Source organism: Carassius carassius, chromosome 32 (assembly GCF_963082965.1).
Source record: "Carassius carassius chromosome 32, fCarCar2.1, whole genome shotgun sequence".
Taxonomy (NCBI): Eukaryota; Metazoa; Chordata; class Actinopteri; order Cypriniformes; family Cyprinidae; genus Carassius; species Carassius carassius.
The window spans coordinates 7,078,537-7,099,111 of NC_081786.1; the positions used below are offsets into that span (position 1 = coordinate 7,078,537).

Consider the following 20,575-nt stretch of genomic DNA (forward strand, 5'->3'; position numbering starts at 1 on the left):
TCTCAAAGTTATGAGCAAAAATTCTTCCAGTAACATTAATAGAATGGTCATTCAGCGATATCTGGTCTTCAAAGGGGTCAATAGGCAGGGTGGATTGTAGACTCAGAAGTAAATGCCCACTGCTATGATTTTCTAATAGTTGTGTATGTTTAGCACAGCATTGTCTTTTAGTTTCAATCTTTCTGAAAATACTTACGAATTGTGCCTTGTTTGTAGATGAATACATGGTAAAATTGGCTGTTGGCTATTGGCTAATTAGAAAGTGGCCACAGCAACTGTAGACTACTTAAACTGCTTGGTTACTGTGATAACTTGGGAGAAGTAATTAGTCAACAGTGCTCTACTTTACCTCTTTTATCTGATGTTCTTTTTGAGCATTGGACCAAACTCAGGGCAGCAGAGAGAAAATGGAGCAAATCAAAAGTTCTGTCAGACCTGAGTTTGTATCAGGCTTTGGCTTCCTTTTTCTCTGCTGAAGTCCATACTGCAAAATCTTCATACTTCCACAACAAGATCAACAGCACTCCAGACACACATAATCTCTTCAAAACATTAAATTCTCTCCTTTGTCCCCCTCCACCACTTCTATAACAGCTGATGATTTTGCCACATTCTTCACAGTCAAAACTACAACAATCTGTAGTCAATTCTCAGCCCCACACACACAGGACCTCAAACCAACCACACCCACTGGTAAAACTCCAATCTTCTTCTCAGATCATCAGTTCTTATTCTGCTGGATCTATCTGCTGCTTTTGACACTGTCAATCATCAGATTCTCCTGTCCACCCTCTTATCACGGGGCATCACAGGGATTCAACTTCACAGGTTTGAATCCTATCTCACTGGTAGGTCTTTCAGGGTGGCCTGAGGAAGGGAGGTATCCAAAGCACATCAACTGGTCACTGGGGTTCCTCAAGGATTAGTTCTTGGACCCCTCCTCTTTTCCATATACACTACATCAATGGGACCCATCATACGGGGGAAGTTGTGGCCTAATGCTTAGAGAATCGGACTCATAATCCAAAGGTCATGAGTTTGAGTCTCGGGCTGGCTAAGAATGTAGGTGGGGGGAGTGAATGTACAGCACTCTCTCCACCCTCAATACCACAACTTAGGTGCCCTTGAGCAAGGCACTGAACCCCTGCTTCTCTTGTGCCTCAGCATAAATGGCTACCCACTGCTCTGGGTGTGTTTGTGTTCATTGCTGTGTGTGTGCACTTTAGATGGGTTAAATGCAGAGCATGAATTCTGAGTATGGGTCACCATACTTGGCTGTATGTCACTTTCACTTTTTTTTCACTTCTCCCCTAAACCTAACCCTAACTATAATTTATTATTAAAATTAGTGGGAAATGATAGCTGATTAACAAGAGTGTAGAATGACCTAACCCTGATCATAAGCTTAAAACTGATATTTTCTGAAAAGTTACATCTCAATCCTGATTGATTGATTAGAATGTTGTTCCAGAATCAACAAGGATGTTGATCCAGGAACATGTTATACTTGGTGAAATAACACTCGCCTGGCTTCTCCTATAATTGCAATGTTGATGACACACAGCTCTACCTCTCATTTCATCCAGATGATCCAAAGGTAGCTGCATGGATCTCAGGCTGCCTGGCAGTCATCTCTGCATGGATGAAAGAACATCATCATCAGCTAAACTTGGCATAGACTGAGCTTATTGTTTTCCTTGCCACTCCAACTCTATTGTATCAGGTTGTAAAACATTTTTGTTCTAAATGAAATGTAAGAACTTAAGGCCTACTGTAACTTTCAAAAGTCAAACTTATTTTCAAATTTCAGACAAGTTTGTTCTTCAATCTCAAACAGTAATGAACAATTTTGTTTGCAGTATTTTACACTTGACACTTGAGTTGCATCCAGCTAATTAAAAATGAGTCCCATCATATCATATCATTTATCAAGAGGATAAGTGAAATGATCTCTGTGCAAAAATAGCTCAGAGGATCAGTGGTTAAAGAACTTAATCCATCATGCATGCACAAAGGGAGGTCAGTCTATTAAAGAAAGTAGTGAGCAATAATACCTCAGATTCTCTGCAGTGTCTTAAACAAATGAACAGATAAAAACACATTCATTGCTTGGAAATTTATTCAGTGTGATGACAGTCAGTTCATATGATTCTTCTTTGCAAAAGTGTCTCATAAAGTGAAGTGTCCTGGATGCCAAAAGTGACAGTTTGGAGAACCGCGTGCCACAATTACATAACTCTCGACAGCAGTATTTCGAGTCTCATTATCTGTCCTAAGCATTCATGTCTGTCTTTTCGTTCTCTTTACCAGGTGTCAACATGACCTGCTAGACATTTGAATCGATGAACATCCATCAACAGGGGTTTTAGTTCAGAGCACGGCTGTTGCGATCACTAGATTAATGTCCAACTGCGCAGCTAGCAGCTCGTCTCAGAACAAACAAACTTGCACAGACCTTCAGTTGCTAGGAATCCCAGAGCATATTTAAAAATCCAGTTTAAAAATAAAACAAAATAGATAAGTAAATAATTCAAATTAAATAAATTAATAAAAATATTTTATTAAATGGAAAAAATAAAAATGCAAAATATGAGCTTTTTCACTAATGGTCTCTCACTTGTGTGTACAACAGAACAGTGCACTTCCAATGCATTGGCCAAATATTCATGCCTGCTGTTGTATCTCTGGCACAAGTTTTTTTCTTTTACAAATGGCAGAAACATTAACCACATCTTACAATCATACTTACCAACTGTCTATTTAATCTGCTGTGACATATCTGCTGTAAAATCTGCTGATCTGACACTGATTATGGGAAGGCATCTCTTCGGCTACTTCATTCTCACACATTCTATTCAGGACTAAGATGCTTAACAAAGTGTTGACAGCATAAGTGGAGTTATTGGGTTGAGATCAGGTGGCCTTCACAGTAATAAGTGGTCTCACACCATTCAGTTTCTCAGAGTTGACGATTGCCTTTCACAGCTGCCCTGAGCAGACGAGGATCCGCAGAGCTCTCGGTTGGAAATAAGATAGGCTTGGTGGACAAAGAGACAAAGAGGCAAAATCCAAATCCTATGATCTTACAGAACCGTATACTCCTTCAGGGATTCTGAGACACTATCTCAGTGATGCTTAGGCAGGAATGGCGAGACAAGGTGACAGGATGTGCCATAAAAGCTGATTTAACCCACCCAAAGTCTTTATAATATTCTGGTCTCTAGGTTTGAGTCAGGTTTTCAACTGTTTTATAAGCCACATGATTTAAGGTATAATTTGTTTATTTCTGAGCTGGGAAAACTAGCACCATAAACTTTTGTTTATTTTAACATATGTACTGTACCAAAATAACTCAAACTAAAACTGAAATGAAATTTGATAACTATTCAAAATATTGAAATTCAAAATATTAATAAAAACACATTTAATTAAAAAAACATAAATTTTGAGGTAATGAATAGCTATTGAACATATACCCCCAAATTTCATGGCTACTCACCAAATAAATAACTTTTTTTTTTTTTTGGAGGAGACTGAAGCAATTGTCTTTAGCTAAAGCAAACATTTATCTTATTTATGAATTCCTCATGAATATGCCTTCTTGTGATCCTCTATAGAGGAATGAAATGGCTTTTAATTTTATGTTTTCATTGATCTAGGGCAGCAGTACGTCAGATGGTATAAAATGTTGCTCTGTGATCTACATTATTTTCCTTGTTTGTGGATTTTGTTGATCAGATCTTTAAACATCCCAGTCCAGAATAGAATTTAATTCTTAAGCTCTGTCCTATATGGATTTACACACTGATTATATTCTGGTTCTCTGTATATGCCCACGCAAACACACACACACACACACACACACACACACACACACACACACACATACACAAACATACACATTCCCTCTTCAACATAATACTGAAATATGTAGTAACCAGATGAACTTTAAAACCTCATTTGGCATATAGCCTGAACAACTGTCAGTCCTTTTGTTTTGAGGAACAGAACAAGACAACATCACCTTATTGGGTTCAGAAGGATAACTCCAAATGCCAAAGTATAAACACAGAGAGGTCACAACAACAGCGAGGGATTTGATGGCATGCACACTAAACTGCCCCTTTGGTGTCATCATTCAGCGTACAGTGGATTTGGTGAGCTATTTTTACCAGCCTGAGATGTGTTGCTGAAAAAGCAAGTTGCAGTTTGACTAATGCGGGTGGTGCAATTTTGTAGCCTTGCAGTTGTGTTTTAAAGAAACAGTTAACCAATATTTTTTACTAATCTTAATATTAAAAAAATAATAATAATTCTGTGAATTTATTTCAGTGGAGCACAAAAGCAGTAGTTACACCCTGATACAAAGCGCTTATGCAAAACACTTGCATGATTTGTAAACTAAGACATTTAGGGACAGATTTACTAAACTAGCGCGAGAGTGCAATTCCAAAACAGCACAGATAGGCGTGGAAATTTCTGCAGGTGATTTACTGACAGCGTGCAAATTAAAGAACGCAGTATACCGAGCACAGCATAAATTAGCATAGTCGCAAATAAGCAGAGCCAATGCTCATCAGGTGTTGGTGATCTACTTACAATACAGGCGCAATTTTTTTTTGTTGGCCGTTAAATAATGGCGCAAATACCAGTCAAATGTGTTGCATGGTTCATTTTGAGACTCTCCTACCATAAATTTTGCATCTGAAAGGAAAACTCCTACAAATAAATATATATTTTGGTCAGGTGCAAAAATAACTGTCCTGTGCTAATTCTTCACTGCACAAATTTAGTAAATCCTGACTGTACTATTTTAACACCAAAAGATGGTTTGCGCTGGTGCAAGCTGTTAATAAATCTGCCCCTTATTGTTTGCATCACATAATCAGCCACATATGTATGACTTTTCCAATACAGTAAACTTGCTCGGTAGCCCACCTGGTACGAGTTTAGTGAAGCAGTAAAGCTAAAGTGACATGGTTGCCTTAGCAAATGTGTTTGTCTTGCTTTTTTTTATTTTATAGTTACATTTTTCATTTTGAGTTGCATTGATTTCAGAGCCAGAGAATAACTTAAATTTTGGTTGTGTGGCTTCAGATGACTTTGCAGACATTGCTATACAAGTCTTTTATTCTATTTTATGTAGGCCTATGTATTATACTGTATGTACTTATGTATGTACTGTATGTCTTAATTACAATGAAACGGGTTCATGTAAAGGCAAATATATCATTTTGGAAAAAAATGTAACAATTAATTTAACAATGTATGGGTGAGTAAACATTTTTTTGTTGAAATATTCCTACATTTTTTTTTCACACTTGAAGTCAAGATGCGAAGCAAAATGTTCTGTGAACATATTTTTATTCTCAGCTCTTTATTTTACTAACAGACATCTACAGTAAATTATTTGGCAAATAACAATGTTTTGGCAATTAACGTTGCAATGAACAGTTCTATACACCCTCGAGTTCCTCAGCACAATAGGAATGTGGGTCATTTTGCATTTGAGTCCATAATGCATAGAGGAGATATCATACTCCATGCCAGCGTCAGTGCGACCAGCCTACATGTGTGAGTCAGCAGGGGCTCTGAGTCAGACACCGCTACTCATAATGCAAAGGCTGTTTTAAAGGGTACCAAGAACTCACAGCCAACATTTGTGCACAAGAGATAAAGATACAGAGGTGAGGAGAGAGAGAGAGAGACCACAAATCAATATAAATCAGTAAGTAAATTAGCAATATCTGATTCACTTTGTACAGCGAGATGAAACCATTAACAGTTCATTCTTTTTTTCACAGTTCTTTTTTTTTGTCACAATACAACTTTGTACTGTCATCAGTTCAATAAATCACACTTGAGAATGAGAGAAGCTTTTAGGTTTTAAAGTTTTCCAGTCCAACAATGTTCAGAAGACTAGTTCCTAATCCCAAAAAGATACGGATGTTCATTGTGGAAACCGCTTTAGGGACAGAAAATGGACTCTCCATAACACTGCCATCTTTGTCTTCAGCAGGAGACTTTTCTTCCTCTGTGCAAAGGCTCAGAAAGGGCTTATTTTGCCCGTCTCATTTCAGCACTTCATCCTCATGGCATTCGCTACAGGTCTGAAATTGTCCAACAATACAGCTATTTACAATGCATAAAGAACATTCACGGCAAACCGATTCTCTTTGACAAACACTGATCTGAGAAGTGTAGTGGAGCTTGTGTTACTACATGTCATCTCAATTTTCATCAGAGTTCATATAAAAAAGTCTGACTCTTTGTGCACATTTGAGTAATATACAGATGGACATTGTTAAAATAGCACACTTTTTTTTTCAAAACCGACTGTCCCTCATGAATACAAAAGTTAAAATCCCAGGCATGAATTATTTAACCGCTGATGACGGTGTTGCTGTTCATAAAGTATGCTCAATTTGAGAGACACTGCAACACAACAATAACTCACAATCATTTGTGCTTCAGGCATAAAAACAACAATAATATATGTGATTCTTGACTTGTAAGTGCCTGGGCCTGGAAATGATCATTCTTATAAACAAAATGTTTACCACAAATATCAATTAAAGTGTGCTTTTCATATTAGCAGAGCAAAATTTTATGTCATAATTGCTTTTGTCTTGGTTTCCAGCAAAAATATGAAATCATCCTTAAAAAAAAAGGAAAGTTATTTTTTCTTGAGGTCAGAGCTGGGTAGATTACTTAGAAATTGTAGTAAATTAGTGATTACAAATTACATGGGAAATATTGTAGTTAGTGGCATAATCCACATGACATATATTATTTAAATTAGTCTGACTACTTTTTGAATTACTTTTAGATTGCTTTTGATCTAACTTCTTTTCACATAGACTTTAATGGGACTATTGTGTACTATACTGATATATAGCCACAACAGAAACAAAGAGAAAGAAAATATATTCCATTCTTTCTTATCAACATCATGAAATGCATTAAACATTACATTACAGTGAATAATGTGTAATCATGTAATCCATAAAAACTTATTTTTTTACCCATTGGCTTGCTTGTGTGCTTGCTTATATTTAATTTAATGAATGAATTATTTTTTATTATTAGTTATTTTGCTTTAAGGATGAAGCTAGCTAAATTCAGTTGAGTTTATGCTCAAAACTTTAATCAAACAAAAAAAAAGAAGAAGAAGAAAATAAAAATATTGTCATACACTATTTCTTCTCAGGTAAAAATATGTTGATCTAAGGACGTTTAGCTTTTTGACTATTGGAAACAAGACAAAATAGCGTTCAATAATATATAAATATATATATATATATATATATATATATATATATATATATATATATATATATATATATATATATTTATATATATATATATATATATTTTTTTTTTTTGTGCAGTGACAGTATCATCAGCTCAGTCTGTGATCCACAGCTGAAAATGTTCTCATTGATCAATAATAGAGTTGTTCACCCTCATCTAAAATTAGACTGACTACATGTATGTAAGCACATCTAAAACAGTCCTTCATTATGAAATGAAAGCCGATCTGAGAAATGGGATGATGTGAATCCCAGAGATATCAGATCAGAAGCATCATATTTCAGAAAGAAAACTTTGGCAGCAAACAAATCTTCTAAGCTTGCATCTGGAAAAGCGAGTCATTATGCTTCTCACATTTTGATTTCATTTGTCTCGTACACCAGAGCGTGTCTAAACATTTGGCAACATTTGGAAAAAAGTCTTCTGCATTCCTGTGAATATGGCACCACCCACATGAGTGTATGTATATTAGCCTCCTGCTCTCGATTCAACATTTCACTGTTAAACAAAAGTGACATTTAAATATTTCAAAGACAGAACTTCACAGTACACATTGATACTTCACAGTATCACATATTCAAGCCATGTAGCTACTTAACAGTGATATTATCAGCAGTTATTCAGTACAGTAAAACATTATCAGCAATGACGCACTTCTGGCATGTTTGTTTTTCAGTAGCAAATGCATGTTGGTCACTAAGGTGTCCATTATGGTATGGTATAATATGAATGTGCAAAACAACATCCAAAACCATGGAAATGAAAGGCAGGTTATCTCAAAATACATACACATTACATTTACAGTACATGGACATTGTGCACAACATAAGTTCTGTAAACACTGCATAGATGGCTCTAGCACTAACAATTACACAGTAACCAATGACATAAATAAAGCATAAAAATCTTAGTTTCAGAAAGTGCTCGGTTCTCATCAAATTAACAGATTTCCTGTATAATGTGTAGATAGGTGTATAAAAACAGCAAAACTGAACTTTAAAGCGATATTTCACACAAAAATGACAGTTTTCTCTTTTAGTCAACTTCATATCATTTCAAATCTGTATGACTTACTTTCTTCTGCAGAACAGGAATTAAGCTTTTGAAAAATTATTTTTGTGTGCTATTTTGGACCTTTCATTGTACTGGTAAAAACTATGGAAGCCTATTTACACTGAATTTAAAAAAAGTATGAGTATGAAAAAACAGCAATCAGTATGCCTTAAAACTGACTTTGTCACAATTGTTTGTTTTTCTCTGCCATAGAATGTTTTTTTTTTTAAATCTCAAAATATGACTTTTCCCCTTGCAATTACAAGTTTGTATCTTATTACTTTCTGAGCTTTGAGATAAAAAGTTGCAATGAAATTTTTTAGATTTTTATTCAATGGTAGAAACAGGATTCCCTACAAAACAGTTGAAACACTCTTTAAAATATCTCCTTTTATGTGCCTTCATGTTAACTCTGAAATGCATGATTTGCATCCAAAATATAATTTACTTCACAGAAGAAAGAAAGTCATGCAGAGTTGGAACAACAAGATGGTGTGGTGCGCAAATGAGAACTTTCATTTTTGGGTGAACTATCCCTTTAAATGCATTTTGGTCAAAATCAGCTTTCCAAATAAATACATACTAAACTCTAAACTGCATAATTTGCATCCAGATTAATAAACTTGTGAAACCGAACACAAAATAAATGTACATCTACTTTGGGACATTTTACAAAAATAAAAGTCTGCAAGTGCTCACAACAGACCCTCATTGGAATTAAGTTATATGAGGTCTTATTGTCAAGCCACTTTCATTAATCTGGTCCAGTGGTTCAGCTGTGAATCAACCCCAATACCATTTGTCAAGATTGTTAATTGCCTTGTACTCATTGTGCCTTCTGACATAATCGCAAGCCAGACAAGTGTGCTCGGCCCAGAAGTACGCCTTTTTCACCTTAAAGTTTTTACGCCAGTCAAAGTACTTCAGGTAAAGCTCCTCGTTTTTGTCAAGGAACAGGAGATAATCAGCCAGCTCCTTTGGAGACGGGAAGTCATCAATGTGGATGAAAGCATTTCCCTGCACAAAGTTCTGATAGTTCTCCCTTGGTGGTCCGAGCACAATGGGTACGGTGCCAACGGAAAGCGGGTTGTACAATTTCTCAGTGATATAGTCTTTGTGAATCGAGTTCTCGAATGCCAAATAGAATTTACAGCTTGCAACTGTAGGGAAATAGTCCTGGTCGGAAATGTACTCACCAAATGCTTGTCCGTATGCATGAACTTCGATGTGCTTGTAGAGTTCATTGTAGTATTTCACTCTGACGTGATCTGGGTTCCAATTGCTGACGATCCAACAAATCAGCTTGTTCTTGCTTGGTGGCACAAAGTCCTCCTCTCCCTGGGCTGCGACAATCGATCCATAAGGCACTTCTATATCAGCATCCTGCCGATAGTTTAGAGTTAAATTAAACAAGTTTTCAATTCCTGGTAACTGAGATGAATGCGAAGGTGATTCGAAGTTCATCCAAATCCATCTCTGCAATGTGGGCCGATACGCCGGTGGCATGTTGGACAGGTCGCTGGTGATGTCCCTGTGATGTATGACCACGGCGTCGGATTTGTTGTAAAGGTTTCGGTCGGCGGTGATGAAGCAGCCATCGATGCTGAACAAAGAGCTGCAGACGTTCAGGTCATAGGTTTCACCGAAAGGCCAAAGCCAGACCAAGACGGTGGTCTGGTTCTGCTCACTTCGGTTGGAAAGGAGGCTCTTCACTCGGGCTGTGGATGTTTCTGACTCAACCGGGCCTGACAACCAGCTCGTAGATGGTTTGATGTACATTAAAAACAAAGTCACAAAGCATCCTAATAAAAAGATACCAAGCAGGAGGGGTCGTAGGATTCTGTAAGTTGGTGCAGATGGCATACTCTGGCCTTTAAAGGAAATAGATAAAGATCAAAAGGCAAAAAAAAAAAAAAAAAAAGTTTATGGGTCATTATATGAAACAGCTTCTTATTAGGTCTTATTATTAGAGCTATATTTAATTTTTGACAGGAATGAAAACGAGGCTATAACGGACAGAATTACAGTGCGCTCAGTGGATTGTACTGTTGTTTAACAACATACCAACTGTTCAGTGGATGAAATGTCTTTACAAATCTCAATAAACCAGTTTTGAAAGTTGTGAGTTGGCAAAAATTACATGATCAGTTTAAAATAATTTCTTTAAGATTCTGAAGTCTTTAAGTACTGATGAACTGGACTGTGTCATCTAAAGCTAAATAATGATACACTGGGTCCACCACTGACAGACAGTTCTTTGACCTAAAATGACCTGCTGTGCAACATTTCAGTCAGACAGATTATATTTCTGTAAATTAATTGTTACTGTGCATGATGGGTGTGTCTAAAGTACACTGCCAACACAGGTGAATAATAACACAAAACATAGTCTACTTCTGTATGTACATAGCTATGCAGGAAATATCAATATTAATATAATGCATTAAAATTCAAGGTCTTACACCATGCATCATTTTGCTCAGAAGAACAGTATAAATGCTTGGAAATATTATAATATATAATATAATATATTTATATTATATTATATTATATTATATTATATTATATTATATTATATTATATTATATTATATTATATTATATTATATTATAAGACTGCCATTTTATTAGCAAATCAGTTAGCAAAGTTAGTTGAAATTAACTGTCGTGTGTATTGCTATTAATTTTACAGACATTGAACACATGATCTTTACGAAATGAAAAAATTTTTTTACAGTAAATGGCTGATATCAAATTTAACAAATTTCAGCTACATAATGAGACTTAATGACTGTTCAAGGCGAATTAATTTGTTTGCATGGCCCTAAAAAAAGGATAAATCTCTATTAAGATTTCAGAATGAGCACTTTGACATTTTGCAATACATATGTTGAGGTGTCTCATACACCAGCTGATTTTATGTATGTTGCTGTAATGAAGATGAACATAAAATCCTAGACTTTATAATAGAGAAGCATTTACATGTCTAAGATGCTTGACTGTAAAAAAAAAACACTTCAGATGCTGGTTAAAATGCTGGCTGGGTTACACACAGAAGTCATGTGATTTATTAAGACAGTAGAATCACAAGCACAGAGAAATCCAACATAAATGCAAAGTAAATCATCTTAAATATTCACCTGACAGATTTGCTGATATCCAGAAGGTAAAATGATTGTATGTTCCAGTTTCTTCTTTTTATTACCAGAAGAATGTCAGTCTTAAAATCATAGGTCTTCTCATGCAGGGGAAAAGACAGAAATAGATGACATCACTTTACAATCAATATCAGCTGGTAGATGTCAAGCATTTTAAGGATTAAAGCTGCAGACTGACTATAAAACTGAATATCAAAAAACACTTTGTGTAGGGTGGTGGATACAAACATTTTAGACTGGGGAACCAAATGAGGAAGTTTAATATTTTCTTACGGAAAACTTCATATTATTTTATCATTGTTAAGAATATAAGGGTAGATAAGCTTCCCTCAGTGTTTCTGCTACTTCTGGGCCAGTTGTAGGATTGTATCCTCAAAAATAATTCTGGATCATCACCAAGAACATTCAGACAATCAGTTTTACACAAGGGAACACTGCCATCTTCAGGATGTCAACAGATAATAGAACCAAAAGGCCTATTTACACCAAATTTCCACCATGACAAGATGTTAAAATGAGTTAACTGTTTAAGGATCTAGAAGCCCTAGATTTTATCCTCTGTATATATTCCCAGAACAGAATCCATAATCCATAATTTTCTTTAATCTATTTATCTTTTTTCATTGAAAATTATGTAATTATTTCCATTTTCCTAAGGGTCTTTCTTAAAACTGCATTCCAAACTGTTCATTCCATGCAAATTCTTCAAAAGCAGACCAATGACTTCAAGAGGCTATTAAAAACCATTAGCATCAAAATATACCAAATAAACATTCAATTAACTTATTCAATAAACTTCAATGGACTGAATAACGAGATCAATTAACTGAACAATTTCACACGGACATCTGCCAATAAAAAAATCTTCACGGCTTCCACTTAATAACATCCTTTTCTGTTTAACTGGACGTGCTCATCTCACGCATATAAGAAATTAACACATATCTTTCACATTCATTAACTTTGACAGTTCACAGCAAGGTTCCATTTGATAGATAACAAACTAACAATGAAAAATACATCTACTTAACATCAAAAGTTGTATCTGTTAATATTGTCATGGACTTCAGATTTAATGAACTAATAATGAATAGTTGTAATTTTAACAGGGATTAATAGATACTAGAACAAATTCATTGCTCATGGTTAGTTAATATTAGTTCATGTATTATCAACTAATGGGACCTTATTGTGAATTGCTAACACTTTGCATGTGCAGGTATGTAGAGTAAAAAGCAGGAAGCAAGCAACGTTACAAAAAAAATGATGTTTTCTATATATAATGAAATGATTTGGGATATTGTACACGTTACACTACAACACTGATGGTTGAGAAATGAATTTCGTTTCATCTCTGCAGTGCCCATTTGCTATTAATCCACATGAAAGAGCTGTTTAAAAGGTTTATCACTGCATTTGAGACTCAATCATCTTATATGAAAGCAAAGCTCTGTAAAAGAGACGGACACTGATGAGGCTTCTGGGAAATACATTATAACCCCGTTAAAGCAAACATTGCCCACATCCAGTACATAACTGAATATAATAGATGCTAATGCATGATATATTTTTCAAGGTTTACCAACTTTGCACTGTTTAAAGGTCCTGAGGGGAGGCTCTCTTAATTAGCTAGTGTTTGGCATTTGATATACTGTTTCCTAACTGCCAACTTTATATTTTTGGCCAGCAATACACTTATGATGCATGATTTTATTAAAGTAAACAAAGATTGATGGATGTTGCACCCTTGTGTCTCTCTGGGAGTCTTTGAATAGAGAGGCTTTTTGTTTTAAATGTATTGTGATGTATTTGGGACACAGAGTTGCATGCTGGTAGTTCACGTCTAATAACTAGAAGATAAAGGAAGATAAAAAGAAGCATTAAATATGAAGCATTTGTCTAGTTTATTTAGCAGGCTTTACGAATTCGTGTCTGACCCATCAGTGACATGATGGTAATATATTTAATGAACACACATCTAAAACAGGTCGGAAAACATAATTTAACGTGTTACAGTGCAAGGTGATGTGCTTTCGCCAGGGATGCTGAAGGTCATCTTAAAACAGACTGTCACACGCATCTGACATATTACTACACGGAATATGCCTATTCCTTAAATATGACACGCTCCCCCTCTCTAACATATCGACTGCTTTGTCTATTTTAAGCAAAACCGCATCGTATCCAAAAAGGACGCATGAAGCATCCCAAGAGAATGATCGTCCCTGCGCTCGTGCAATGTTTAATTATTATAACACAAAAATCCCCCAAGAGATGAATGAAAAAATGATAGTACATGCAGTGCGTGATATTTAAATTCTGAACTCGTGTCGTATAATATATGCAGAGCACACAGGTAACCTTGATATCAGTAAATCGTTTGTCTCACCTGTCCATCAGCAAACATCCTCGAAGGAAAGCGACATCATGCGCTTCTTTTATTTACGTCCCACACACCTCGCATATCGGAATGGTGCAGAAAAATCTCCGATGATGGCAATATTCGGAGAGGATGCACCTGAACCCATAGCCTTCGCTATGTGTTCGCAAAGATGACAGACTCAAATCAGCGCTTGCAAGTCAAAACATGTAAGATCCTATGGGTCAGAAACGGAGAACGCGAGCAAGTGCGTCGCTGGAAAGGACGCCATGTAACGCCGTGTGATGTGATGTAGAATAATGTCCCCCTCCCCACATGCGCTCGGATACCTTTCCAGTGTCCGTGCTGTTCATATGCATGGATGTAATTATAGATTTAGAGTATGTGTGTGTGCGTGTGTGTGTGTGTGTGTGTGTGTGTGTGCATTTAATACACGCAAATGCAAGAATGCAAAGAAATGCATGAAATGGGAAATAAAATATATAAGTAGCGTTAGACTGGATTATGTGTACTATGTGTACTATGACAGCAGATGTGTATTATTTATAAATAAATGCATGGGATGTATGAAAATTATAATTTTATATTTTATTTTTTATTTATTTTTTAAGACGTGGTTTAAAAAAAATCTGTTTAATACAATAAATCACACATTCAAAGATTAGTAAATAGGCAATAACATGATCAATTATTTGAGAAAATTATTACCACAGGCAATTTGTTTATTTTTAAAGCATCTGGTCAGAATATCTCTGAATGCAATTTGTTGAGTTTAATAAGTCAGTAGACTTATATATTTTCATTTATATTTTTATATTTTCATATAAAGGAGTAAAAAGGCATGTAAAGAAAATGCCTAGTTCCTTCATGTAACTCTTGATGGTGCAGACTGTTGGGTAGCTGATGATATTCACAGGTTAAAAGACTTGGCACATGCTGATTAGTTCTTGCTTCATATGCAGCCAATGACCTTGCTGCTTTATTAAATGGCTGGTTAGCATTCACTCGGGCATTTCCCAGCACGTTTTCAGAGTTCCTCTGAAACCTTCCACCTTCCCCAGCTCCACCTGTGTAGATCTGCTACAGGTTATTTTATATGCTATTTATGCAGCAGCAGTAGTATGTCTTAACTACTCACAACACTGTAATGCCATATGCACTGGTAGCAGCAAGTTCCTGAACTTGCTTGTAACAGCAATAATCTACAACTACAGCAGAAACCAACAGCCACAGAAATTCTGTCAAGACCAAATACATTAACATTGTCATATCCATTACCATGCAAAAAATTCAGAGGGTTGTCTTGAGAGAAATGTCTGCAATTCAAAAACAACAAAATAAACTATGGCCAAATTTTATATTCCTTGTTGCTGCTCGAATCCATTGCATTCCATGGTAAAAAAAAAAATTAAATATATTGATAACATTTATGCATGTTGAATTAAAATGCAGAACACAATGTTTTTCATTTAAATAATTTATTGTTAATTTAATAACTTCTATTAATATAATAAATAGTCAATCAATTAATCAATTGTGATGCCAGAGCAACCATAGGCAATTATGTTGGTCGAACTTTATATTAGGTGTCTTTAATGTTATGCATTTAATTAAAATTTAAAACATGCGGCGCAGTGTGTTATTCTGAGAAAGAATCTGTAGTTTAAAATGCATAAAAAATGCAAGAAAATTTAAGCTAACCAATATTTGCAAGTATTTGTGAAGTTTACTAGCAATTTCTGAGTAAAAGATGGTTTCTACATATTTTTTTAGTGTAGTTAAAAACACCTAGTATAAAATAAAGCTGTTTTATTTACAGCTTCAAGGCAGAATATTTCTAATTGCAGTTTAGCATTTGATGAGTTTAATCAGTCAAGTTGTCATATACAGTGGTAAAAGGCATGCAAGTAATAGAAACTGCACACAAATCAAACAAAAAATAAAACAAATCATGGTCCTTGTAAGCACTTCTTAGGGGAGTATTGCTTTTCCAGGATTAACAATAAAGTAATTAACTTTTTTTTTACTCCAGCCATTTCTTCTGCTCCTCACTGAATCTTCTAGCCCATTTTTGTGTTATCTCTAAATAAACTTTAGGTTTATGAGGAAGATAGTCAAGATACACAGTTTTACCCCATGTCTTTGGGATGGCCTCTTCAATTTGGGTTCCTTCATGCCATTCATTGAATGAAGTTATAGAGATGATCTGTGGCCTTGCCTCCACAGCCGCATTAAAAGAGGTCTCGTAATACTTGCCCTTAATGCGGTTCCTTGTATTCTGGGAGTTCCAGGGTCTAATGCTAGTGTCAATATAACCTGGCCCTACACTTGGAACAAATACCAAGTCATTATAGTCACAAAAGGTTTTAATGGATCTCCAGTTGTGATGTGAGGAGCCATAAGTAAAACCGTTGGATGCAAAATACGTGTAGAGTCCATCAAATCCAGCAGTCTGTATGTCCCTCTTATGCTTTTCTTCCACAAGAAGAGCAATGAAGACGCCATCATACGGTGTGTTCCTGATTGTCGACATACCATTTGGCTTTAGAAGTTGTGCCCAAACATCTGGAGTTTGCAAGTAGGAGTCATATACATAATACAGTGGAAGAAATTTGCCATTGCTTGTTTTGTATCTATAAAAAGCAGGATGGCTTCCATATCTGTAAAATACAATGTATAATAAATGCTATTAAACACAAAACTGCGGATTAATTTTATTTATTTATTATTCCATTGAACTAGAGATCAATTAGAGTGAATGGGTGCCATCAGAATAAGAGTTTAAACAGCTGATAGGGACATTAACTGATGTACTGGAGTCGTGTGGATTACTTTTGGATTATTGTGATGTTTTTTATCATCTGTTTAAACTCTCATTCTTACGGCACCCATTCACTGGTGAGCATGTGATATAATGCTAAACCTCTTCTTATGAAGAAACAAATGAATCCAAATTTTGGATGGCCTGGGGTTAAATACATTGTCAGCAAATAAAAAAAAATTGTATTAAATATTCCTTTAATATTAATCTAAATGTATAAACGTTGTAAAAGTATTGTCATTTTTAGCTGAAACACAACTAATGTTAAGAAACTGAAAGTGTTATATATTTTGTTATTAATTGAATGCATCAAACATACCGCTCCACAATATATTTAATATTTTCACGCATATTTGCATCATCTCGTCCTTTGTATGGTTCAATATGTAAAACAACCTGTCAGAGACAAACAAAAAATGCATGAGACAAAAGCAAAGACTATGAATTTCAAACTTCCTTCTACATCTATACCACCTTCAACTGATATTTGTCAGCAGCATCCAGAACCAAAGGCAGCAAATTATCAATTTCTTCACCATTGTCGTCTTTCATACTATGTGGATACCACGAAACAGCTAGAACACCTGAAACAGGTAAAAAACATTCAGTAGATGGAGAAACTATTGTAAATAAAAATTATATATACATGTTTCAAAGAGGTTTCTTACCAACAGCAGCTGTTCTCAGCTGTCGCATGTGTTCCTCTAAAACCATTGGATCTCTGGAACTGTATGGACCTAGTGCAGGGTAGAAATTGGCCCCGATGTCATCAGGAGGCTGGTGTCGTCCAGATGGATAACCTGAGGCCACTTTGGGGTCCCAGTGTGGTAAGAGTGAATGATCCCAGTGAACATATTTTCCATTAAACTGTGGGTTCCCATACCACACATAGTAGAAAGCGTGCACATTGTAATTCGGCTCAGGAAAATCTTGCATTTTGTTCTCCATTCTACCAGCTTTCTCTGCTGACATCATCTGCACAGGTTTACCGGATACAATAATGTTGTTATCTTGTTCCATTTGTCTTGAAGGTGGAATAAGTTTTAATGCAAACTGACTGCCAGAATGATTATCCTCAGGGCTCAGGGACTTTAGGATGACTGTTATAATAAACACGGCCAAGGCTAAAGCAATAAGTGCACAACAGGACTTCCGCCTAAACCGTGCCATTACCCTGGAGGTTGTTTAAAGTCCATTCCACCAAAGATGTTCTGTCAATGGTGGAACAAATAATGGTGTTAACAGTGGTGTTAATTGATACCCTCAAGGTTCATTCTTCATCTTCAAGCTTCTACTACAATAGCTGTAAAAAATAAATAAATAAATATATAGCTCACTTAAACAAATACTGTAGATCATTTTAGAGAGCTTTTTATATATTACTAGTATTTGTTTATATAAATAAAACATCCATTTAATTGCACAACTTTATACTAACCATTAACTTTCAGGCTATGCTGCTTTTTACAATAAGTACACGTGCAGTAAGATAAAAGGTCAATCTAAATTGTTTAATCTTATTGCTTTTGGCTAGAATCTATTTAAACATTCAACATATGATTTCAATAGTTACCTATTAAATGGAACCTATTAAAATAATCAACACATTATCCATTAAAAAAGAATCTGTAAACTGTTGTTACAAATAATTCCTATTGCTAAAACTAATCACAAAAGCTCGTGGGAAAGAGGTAACAGTTACATGGTACAGTTATTTAACACTGACACGTGAGTAACTGAGACTGATATTAAACATTCACATCACTGTATATGTATTGCATTTTTTTTAAAGCGACATACCTCTGTTGACAGACATCAAGTGATACATATTTTGTATGAAAACAGAATATATGTGACACTTTAACCTAACGCGGAAGTATCAGTGACCAGTATTTTCTTCCCTCTTGTTTATTCGGCAATTGTAGATATGGGCGAGTTTTACTGCGATCTACTGGACGGGAGTCAAATTTACACTACTATGAATAAGGTAGCGTTTACGCTCCTCGGCGAACGGCCAATCACGAATCCTAATATTCATGAGCCAGGCATTCGCCATAGTAGCGTTCGTAGATCGAAGAGCTGTGAAAAACAACCCTCCCTGACAGCTGTCAGACGGAGCATCTTTCATTCATTGTCTGTTACAGTTTGCATCAGCTAAGTTCAAATTTCCTTTCCTTTCACGTCTTCCTTGAGAGCAAAATAAAAAAAAAAATCATTATTTTAAATAGTCGCATTTTCATTCGCAGCCATGAGGGGGCACTGTTTGCATTAAAATGAACGACTTGGGAGGGAAGTGCCTGGAAGACTACAAGGCTACATGATGTGTTTATGCAGTTTTCTGAATGCATACTTGAAAATTTATATTTTCATATTCATAAGGACAGCCTTTCTCGTGAATTTCCACAAGATTGCATCAATAACATGAAATAAAATAATATTTGGATAATAAGTAAAATGTAAATGATGGAATTTGGGCTCTGCACACCTCAAAAATAAAAGGAACAATACATTTCTAGACAATCCCACTTTTAAATCTAGCTTTCTGGAAGCAGTTTAGACTATATAAATATATATACACTCCTTTGTCAACATTGAGCTGCTTTACAACTGACAATCAATCCCTGGTGTTTGAAATGACTTCAGTGACTTAAACAAAGCTGGAAAGCAATCCTTTCTAAAGTACACCATGCACACACACTGAGACAGGTTACACTGATGCTTTGTGAGGACGCATGCAGAGCTGAGGCATTTTTTGCATCTTAAGGTCTCCGTTTTCTGTGATAAAGAGGACTTTGATGTCAGTGCCACTCTGTGCCTTTGAGAATCTGTCACAGTTATTTTTGAACCTAACAGTGAAATTATGGCTCGTTTGGATTGGAATCAAAGGAGAAGCAAGAGCCGTCTGCGACAACCCGATAATTCATATAATTGCTTGCCAGCTCCTTTGGGTTACAGTGAGATTAAGTGATGTTATGCTTACACTAGCCTAGCTCTAATCTAAATATACATACAACCTCTATAAAATTGGATCGGTTTATTCTGATTTATCCAGTTTTAATGTATGAATATGCTGAACTGTGGTTGCAAAGCATTTTCACAATTTTTTGTACCATATAGTCTACAGTTATGCTGTTGCACTTAAAAATAAATAAATAAATAAATAAAATATTAATTGTTTTTGGAACTTAAAAATGAATAATAAAGGTTATTAGATAGACCTGATTAGATACTCATTGTTACAGACTGGATGCATGTTGTCCAACACATAATATTAATTTATTAATATTTAAATTATCATAATATTAAATTTATTTTTATGCAACATGAACAACTTACAATATAGGTTCCTGCTACATTTTTACGTTTTAATAAAATTAATTCTATTAGATTTATTTTAATAAAATTTTATAAAAATAATAAAAAATGGTAATGAATAATTTATTAAAAATACAATTAAACTTATAATTTGCAATAGGTTACTACTATAGATTGGCTTTCTTGAAAAAAAGTATAGAGTTCAATTAATTTATACATGAATACTTACAATAGGTACCTGCTACAGTTTTTCTGTAAGAGAAAGGGATTTGAATGAATGACTTTTTTTATTACAGCTAATAAAATTAAATTGATTTATTAAATTAATAATTAAAATAACCAGAAAAATTGCTTTAAACTTATAATGCATAATTTAATAAACAATTAATTATTTTTTTTTTTTAGAGGGTTTAAGTCAATACTGCATGAGGTGTCAAAACCCCTTCATCTATGAAATCATTACCCCCACCCCCCATTTCCGCTTGGACACTTCAGAAGGTGATTCATTTACAGGTGTGAAGATGTTAGTTCGCTA

General features: G+C 35.2%; 2 protein-coding genes and 1 long non-coding RNA gene across 4 annotated transcripts; all 3 read right to left on the minus strand.

Annotated features, from left to right (window-relative positions):
• Nucleotides 1–5,347: 5,347 nt before the first annotated feature.
• Nucleotides 5,348–7,313, minus strand: LOC132112546 (uncharacterized). The gene is made up of 2 exons (XR_009424981.1): nt 7,235–7,313; nt 5,348–7,143 (listed from the first exon to the last, which is right to left on the minus strand). It is a non-coding gene; the product is annotated as an uncharacterized LOC132112546 (long non-coding RNA).
• Nucleotides 7,314–8,441: 1,128 nt separating this feature from the next.
• Nucleotides 8,442–14,237, minus strand: fut9a (fucosyltransferase 9a). The gene is made up of 3 exons (XM_059520066.1): nt 13,914–14,237; nt 11,507–11,601; nt 8,442–10,238 (listed from the first exon to the last, which is right to left on the minus strand). Exon 3 carries the CDS (start codon nt 10,228–10,230, stop codon nt 9,151–9,153), a length of 1,080 nt encoding a protein of 359 aa, XP_059376049.1. The 5' UTR covers nt 10,231–10,238; nt 11,507–11,601; nt 13,914–14,237; the 3' UTR covers nt 8,442–9,150.
• A 1,514-nt stretch (nt 14,238–15,751) lies between these two features.
• On the minus strand, nt 15,752–18,688 carry manea (mannosidase, endo-alpha). Of its 2 annotated transcripts, none has more exons than XM_059520068.1 (5): nt 18,526–18,688; nt 17,394–17,936; nt 17,200–17,309; nt 17,045–17,121; nt 15,752–16,564 (listed from the first exon to the last, which is right to left on the minus strand). In XM_059520068.1, the coding sequence occupies exons 2-5, from the start codon at nt 17,893–17,895 to the stop codon at nt 15,928–15,930; spliced, it is 1,326 nt and encodes a 441-aa protein (XP_059376051.1). In that variant the 5' UTR covers nt 17,896–17,936; nt 18,526–18,688; the 3' UTR covers nt 15,752–15,927. The 2 variants fall into 2 exon arrangements, with proteins under 2 accessions (XP_059376051.1, XP_059376050.1); XM_059520067.1 differs by having other exon boundaries at nt 17,394–18,028.
• Between the last annotated feature and the right edge of the window lie 1,887 nt (nt 18,689–20,575).

What these genes read in the sequence shown, in the direction of transcription:
- fut9a (XM_059520066.1), bottom strand. Translation starts at nt 10,230, where the DNA reads ATGCCATCTGCACCAACTTACAGAATCCTACGACCCCTCCTGCTTGGT.
- manea (XM_059520068.1), bottom strand. Translation starts at nt 17,895, where the DNA reads ATGGCACGGTTTAGGCGGAAGTCCTGTTGTGCACTTATTGCTTTAGCC. An exon ending in CTGACAAATATCAGTTGAAG is followed by an intron (nt 17,122 to 17,199) that starts GTGGTATAGATG and finishes TGTCTCTGACAG; the next exon opens with GTTGTTTTACATATTGAACC. An exon ending in ATTAAATATATTGTGGAGCG is followed by an intron (nt 16,565 to 17,044) that starts GTATGTTTGATG and finishes TGTATTTTACAG; the next exon opens with ATATGGAAGCCATCCTGCTT.